This window comes from Rhododendron vialii, chromosome 8a (genome assembly GCF_030253575.1).
Source record: "Rhododendron vialii isolate Sample 1 chromosome 8a, ASM3025357v1".
Classification (NCBI taxonomy): domain Eukaryota; kingdom Viridiplantae; phylum Streptophyta; class Magnoliopsida; order Ericales; family Ericaceae; genus Rhododendron; species Rhododendron vialii.
The window spans coordinates 28977066-28983816 of NC_080564.1; the positions used below are offsets into that span (position 1 = coordinate 28977066).

Below are 6751 nucleotides of genomic sequence, written 5' to 3' on the forward strand. Positions count from 1 at the left end.
ATGAGAGGTGGTCAGAGCTTGCTCACTTGGTTGTGGTTTTGAGGAGTTCAGAAAGTCCTTCTGTATCCCCACAAAAAATCTTGGAGTAAATCCTCCATGGGTAAGCATGGCCATTTATATATTTTACATGGCATAAAGAGTGTTGAGTTACTTTAAACACTAATGACCGCCAGCATTGTTACCACAACGGAAAAGGAAAATTTCATTATCCTGGTACTACATCCAAACACTTCACGGATGCATTGTAGATCATAACTGGAAATCATTACATGGTACATATCAACCATCTCATATAACTTTTTCCATTCTCTCTTTTTCATAGGTATGTGGGTGGGGTTGGGGGTGGGTGTGTGTGTGTGTGTGTTAAGAAGATGAGAGAAGCAACCAAAAAGAATGAGGGAAATCCAATGCACTTATGAGACTGCAGTCCTACTAAAGATATCTGCAAAACATCCTGATATACCAAGACATCCTACGATTCACGATTCGTATCATACAATTTGGTGGGTAATCAATATGAATAGGCTGCCTGATTCGGAAGGAGCTGCGAATCATAAGTGAATCAGTGAATCAATAGATTCACTTAAAATTTCCATAACACTTTTTACTCATTTGTTGCAATTTTGTTGCTGGAAAAGGGTTCAAAATATTTTCTTAAGGTCTTTAGTATTGTTATATGCCATCTTTTGTCTATGTTTCTCTTCATGTAGTATTATAGGTACTAAGCAAGGGAGATTTATTACGATAGTGGATCGAAAATGGCAAAGATAAAGGGAATACAACCACCCTATAGACCTTCTAAGGGTTTGTTTTTGTACTTTTTACTCTTTTTTACAAAACAGAACCACAAACACACAACCACTTACAACATAGGTGGGCCCCACACACACTAGGGTTTGTAGTATTGTGCGGAACCCACGTGTTGTGAGTATTTGTGTAAATGTGTTTGTGGTTCTAGACTTGTTTACAAAAAAACTATATGTAGGATTCACGAATCCTTGTCTCTTGGAAGTTGCAATAGAAGTAGGCAAGCAGCTTACCTAACACTCCAGATTATTGTCCAATCATCATTTAGAAGAAGATTTTTACTGATTTAGGCATAAAACTTTCATTTGTACTATATATTTTGGTTACCCTAATCAATAAACATATGTTCCCATGCATTATAGAAATCATGACCGAATCGGAGACATTCACGATTCTATTCGATTCGTAAAAGGACCATTTCGATTCTTGATTGAATTCATGATTTGACAACCTTATTAGCAACATCTCAGACTAAAGTTGCTGACTGAAAACTTCACTGAAACGAAGTTAGGATTGAGGGGAATCGAAGGAACAAACTGTTTTCATTAAACTTCTTTACCACAAATCAATTGTTTATATAGCACTCACCCCTAAGACTAAAGCCCATTTTACTACTAAGAGTGAAGTGCTTACGCCCCTGACGAGATAGGGGCGAGGAAAAGAAAGAGCTCATTTTTCAATTTTGAGATTTTGAGATTCGCAAGATCATGATAGAGACCCCTAACCTTGATATGATATACATTTTGGAAAGCCAACTCAAAGAAGGAAAGAGCGCAGTTTCCGCTCACTGACTTCAGGACAGCAGCTCCGTAACTGACTTTGACTTAAAAGCACATCTGGCCACTTTCCCGATCGCGGAGAGCACTGTCCACTTCCATGCCACATCAGCATATGACAAACCTATCTAACTCTCTAAGCTAAACTGACTAACCCCCATCCTTATATCAAATATGAAACATGATATCAGTGACTCATAGTAATGTGTTCCTGTTTCTTCTTCTCTTCTCCTTTCTTTCTTTTTTTTTGTTTGGTGGAGGTGGGGTTGTGGGCAAGGGATGGTGGCGAAATCTGGACAACTTTTGTGCCTCCTTTTCTTCAACCTCTACCATGTTGCTTGATTTCTGAATTCTAAAAGTGGCTGGATCTCAAACCAAAAGTTAATTATCTAAATGCATACCATGATTCCTATTCCTACTATGTTATTGCGAAGCAAAGTGCCACATCGCCTGATGGCTTGAGTACCAAAGTAATATGAAGTATATAAGCGTGAGGACACCCTTACTTCAATAGCTAGTTTTTGGGGTTGAGTTCTACCCAAGACCGTATAAGAGTCATTTGAATCACTAAAATGACATGGAGAAACAAACCAGCACATTCATAATGGAAACAAAAGCCACTTGAAGTGTCATAATGAAGCTGTGGATTGCTGGATTCTAGAAAAACAGGCGATGCTGTGTGTAAGACACCTTCACAACCATCGACCACTGAATCAAATGATCCTTCTTCCATTAAGTTAGCTTCAAACAGCTGTAGCCTTTCCTTGGCTCCATGAAGTGAAAGCAAGTGGTCCATCTTCTTGGGATCACCTATAGCATGTATCAATAGGATAACAACAAAAAGAACGGACATGTTTGTTAAATGTGCAGAATATCCTGTGTAGTGGCACTAAGTGTGCAGTCAAAATGAGATAGCTGTGAGTTGGTCTCACAAATATCACAAGGAAGGGAGTAAGTTAGTGAAATGGACGTCAAACATACACACACACAGTAGAAAACACAAATTGGACTCAACCTGGTGTATATGTGCCCACTAAAAAATAGGAATAGGAAGTAGAAACATGTGTTGGAATTCCACGCCCATGGTTGGAATTCATCGGATGAAGCAATCTGATGAGTTTGTTGCTTTAACAGTACCTAACATAGAGGCTCTATGAAGCACAGTTGTCAATTGCCTCGGTATCATCCATCTATGCAGCAAAAGGGATATAAAGAGGGGAGTGATACAACAAGCGAGACTAGAAGATAAGAGATCAAACACAGAGGAAAGATCTCCTACTATTTTCTCCAAAACACAATTAATTTATCTCCTAAAAGACCATTTCAAAATCCTTAGAAAACCCTAATAACATGTTGTTAACTACCCCTACCTACTACATCTTACCAAGAATTAAATGTCTGTAATAGTAAATTGCGGGTTCTGTGACCCCCCCCCCCCCCCCCCCCCCCCCCCCCCCCCAACATCCACCAGCTTGGTTGGGGTATTTCGCACTCACATTAATCGTGTTTGTTGTGAATGTGATTGAGTTGTCTGAGTTTATATAGACTACCCACACGCGCGCATATGCATATGTAGTGTGAGGTGTGGGAAACCAAAACCAGAGAGAGAGAGAGAGAGAGAGAGAGAGAGAGAGAGAGAGATAAACAAGATGAAAGAGAGAGATAGATTTGTTCGATCTAGCAAAAAAGAAAAGATGAAAGAGAGAGAGGTCAGAAGCTGCGAAAATAGTCAAGTGATTTGTAATTTGTGTTGCGTGCCCGAAAAGCATCTGATACTTTAACAACGACAATAGTCAATTTTCATATTTTGGATGCCTCCGGATATGTGTGCGCGTATCAGAGAAATGTCCATATCGAAACCAACACAATACCGATACAACTCTCATCTAGAAGTATAAGTGCGTCATAGCATTAAATCAAGAAATTGGAACAAAAATCATATATAAGACAATACGTTAAGTGATTAGTCCAGAAATAAAGCAGAGAGTAGTGGCAAAGAAAGAATATTGACTACAGTCTCAATAAGCTCAGAAACCTTAATATCAAATGTGTTAGACTTTATCCCACATCACTCATCTAAGTCACCCAAGCTTGGTTAATATATTCTAAAGGCTACTCTACCTATTGCCCATTGGTTTTAGGTTAGAACCCTCCAATAAATCTAACATACTATCAGAGCTAGGTCTTGGGTAGTCTCACCTCACATGGTCAAGTCTCCATCACCCGAGTCAAATCTCCTTGTCTCCTCAATTCGTACCTCCACGTGCATCTGGGTTGCATGGAGGGCTGGGGGGTGTTGGGGGTTTCCGTATCGCTCATTTCAGACACCCAAGTATCTAAGCCATCCAAGCTTGGTTAATATATTCTAGAGTATAACCCATCTATTGCCAATTGATTTTAGGTTGGAACCCTCCAATAAATCTAGCAGTACCAATCCCATAAATAAAACTGAACCTGGGACATGGAAGTTATAAGCTACTGTAAAGAAATGGGTATGCTGTAATTTCCTAATCCATCCCCAACTCCTGAAAAACCAGAACCCCAAGGGGTTGGCCGGGTGGTCAAGGCCTGGACTTAAGATTTGCTCCCTCCTGAAATCTCAAGTTCAAAACCTCCTACGTGCTATTAACTCTTTTGGGGCCAGTCTCTACGGAGGTTTGCTCTGGTTTTAATATAGCTCCATACAAGTGGACAGTAGAATTGGCCCAAGATTAGTCAAGGTCTGCGTAAGCCAGCCCGGACACTCGAGTTATAAATAATAATAATATAAAAAAACAACGGAAAAACCAGATGTAAATGATCCAAACACAAAAGTGAACGATTGTCAGATAAGTTATGCACAAAGAAACAAAAAGAAAAAAGAGATACGGGAAATGGGAAGTGAAATAAGAGGTACTAACTGAGGCTGCGAACGGTGCCTTTGACAGTATAACCACGGTCGAGCAACAGCTTCACTATCCATGATGCTATGTAACCCGACGCCCCTGTCACGCACACTACCTTCCCTGCTCCGCTCATCCTCTCTCTCGCTCTCTCTCTCTCTCTGTCTGCCTAAATTGTCGAGTTCAGGAATATATATATAAGTAAGCTTCTAATGCGGAACTCCGCATCCAAGCAAAGTGCGGATCACCCCATTTCTCTCTTTTTCCGATTGAATTTTGATGATTCGAGTCATTCAATGTGTTCATAACGTGATTTTAATTGTAACAGCGAGAAATTGGCAAAAAAAGACCGGGAATGGCTTGATTTTAGCAGTTTTTATTTGAACCGTTCAATAAAAAATAAACAAAAACTACTCGGATGAAACTCTTCCCGTTTTTTTTTTTTACTGATTTCTCGCGAGTACCCTTAAAATCACGTTCTGAACACATTGAGCGACACGGATCATCGAAATTCGATCGGAAAAAGAGAGGTCCGCACTATGCTTGAATGCGAAGGTCCGCATTAGAAACTTACTTTATATATTTTGAAAGTCGAGAATTTGGACAAAATGGCATCTGTGGTAAGCAATACTTTAGAGCATCAACATCAGTTTCGCAATACAAGATTTTTGAACTGTGCTATTCACACAGAGAAAATCCAAACAGATCACGCACAGATTTTTTGTAGGGCCTATTATGGGTCCCACACAAACAATTCAAATCGTTCATTAAATGTAAAACATTTTTTCAAAGGTCTTCGCAAAAAATCAGCTCAATCCAATATCTATAGATACTCGATCCAATAATCTAACTTTTCATTCGGATTTTAGGATAATGAAAAAATAGATGATTGGATCGAGCACCTATAGGTATCGGATTGAACAAATTTTTTACGGAGGCTCTTTAAAAAATGTTTTACATTTAATGAACGATTTGGATTGTTTGATATCCCATGTGTGACCTCTTTGAAATATCAGAAAATACCCAACCACTGACCCATTTCAGAACAATGCCCCTTCTCTTCAAGTTATAAACAGAAAACAAACTTTGATGTGTTTGATCACTTGAGATAAGCGAGAAAACCATGTTTTGAGAAATAAATTATGGCTTGTAAATGTGGTCTTGTTCTGAATATACTGATGACAATATCTCAATAATACGAACAGGCCTGATGAAGAATGGCCATGATCCAGACAACTTAACGAATAAACAAGAACTGATAAAAGACCATGTGTTTGGATATGATACACCGTGCGACGCATCAAAACGCTGCGCGGCGTGATGTATCCAGCACAGTGACTGTTTTTATTTTTGAAAATAGTTTTTAAGTCGATATTTTACCAAAAGGAGGTGAGTTTAACTACAGAAAAATTCCCTCAGGGTCAGAACTGAGCCTAACCCAAGGAAACTTGGTTTTTACCTTTGATCTTAAGCTTGAACAAAGGCGAATTAATGATGGATGAATGTGGATGAGATTGGATGAGATATGACGAATGTGGGTATGAAAGGTTGTTGGTTGTTTTGATGGGTGAGATCTTAAAATTAGTAAAAGACTAGCTTTGATGGTGAGAAGAAAAATGGGGTGTTTTGAGAAAGAAAGTACCTAGAGAATGTCTTTAGAGCAACATTCTCAAAGTTTACGAGTGAGAAGTGGGTGTGAAAGCATGATGAGAGAGAAAGAGAATTTCAGGGCCCCTTTCTCTTGAGTGCAGGAGTGTATTTATAGACAAGACCGAGGATTTTGAATTCAAAATAGGGAATGTATTTTCTGGGCGGGCTTGAAGTGCTTTTTCAGCTTAGCCAATTTGTAGTTGTGGCTCAAGTGGATGTGGCCGATAGCGAGCTGAGCCGGTCAGAACTTTATCCAAAATGTCGTGCGGTTGACCTCATAACCTCGTGCGGTTTAATGAAATTCATTATGTCGTGCGGTGTAGAGATGTGTCGTGCGGTAGTAAAAATCCAGTTCCGGGCTTTTGGACTTATTTTAGGCTCTTGAGCTCTTGGGTTGAGAGAGTCTTTTATTCAAACTCGCAAATGTATCGTTTCCTTTATTTTATCATCGGGACATTCAAAGATCCTTCGAGGTCCGAATTGGGGTGTCTACAAAGTATACTAGATGAGCTTAAATACATTTTTTTATTATTTTACCTAAGAGAAACATAAAAAAATAGTCTACACTAGATGAGCTAAAAGAGGAGCTAAAATGCATTTATGAATAGTTGTTCTCTATTTTTACCTATGCAATAT

The 6751-nt window shown here is 39.1% G+C and overlaps 1 protein-coding gene across 2 annotated transcripts; it reads right to left on the minus strand.

Annotated features, from left to right (window-relative positions):
- Positions 1-1527: 1527 nt before the first annotated feature.
- Positions 1528-4654, minus strand: LOC131335931 (cinnamoyl-CoA reductase CAD2-like). Of its 2 annotated transcripts, none has more exons than XM_058371499.1 (2): positions 2721-3024; positions 1528-2393 (listed from the first exon to the last, which is right to left on the minus strand). In XM_058371499.1, the coding sequence occupies exons 1-2, from the start codon at positions 2767-2769 to the stop codon at positions 2098-2100; spliced, it is 345 nt and encodes a 114-aa protein (XP_058227482.1). In that variant the 5' UTR covers positions 2770-3024; the 3' UTR covers positions 1528-2097. The 2 variants fall into 2 exon arrangements, with proteins under 2 accessions (XP_058227482.1, XP_058227481.1); XM_058371498.1 differs by lacking the exon at positions 2721-3024 and adding an exon at positions 4484-4654 and having other exon boundaries at positions 2083-2393.
- Between the last annotated feature and the right edge of the window lie 2097 nt (positions 4655-6751).

Excerpts from the sequence above, each read along its gene's own strand:
- LOC131335931 (XM_058371498.1), bottom strand. The coding sequence starts at position 4,601 with ATGAGCGGAGCAGGGAAGGTAGTGTGCGTGACAGGGGCGTCGGGTTAC. Across the intron at positions 2,394-4,483 it reads AGGCACCGTTCGCAGCCTCA|GTGATCCCAAGAAGATGGAC; the intron begins GTTAGTACCTCT and ends TACATGCTATAG.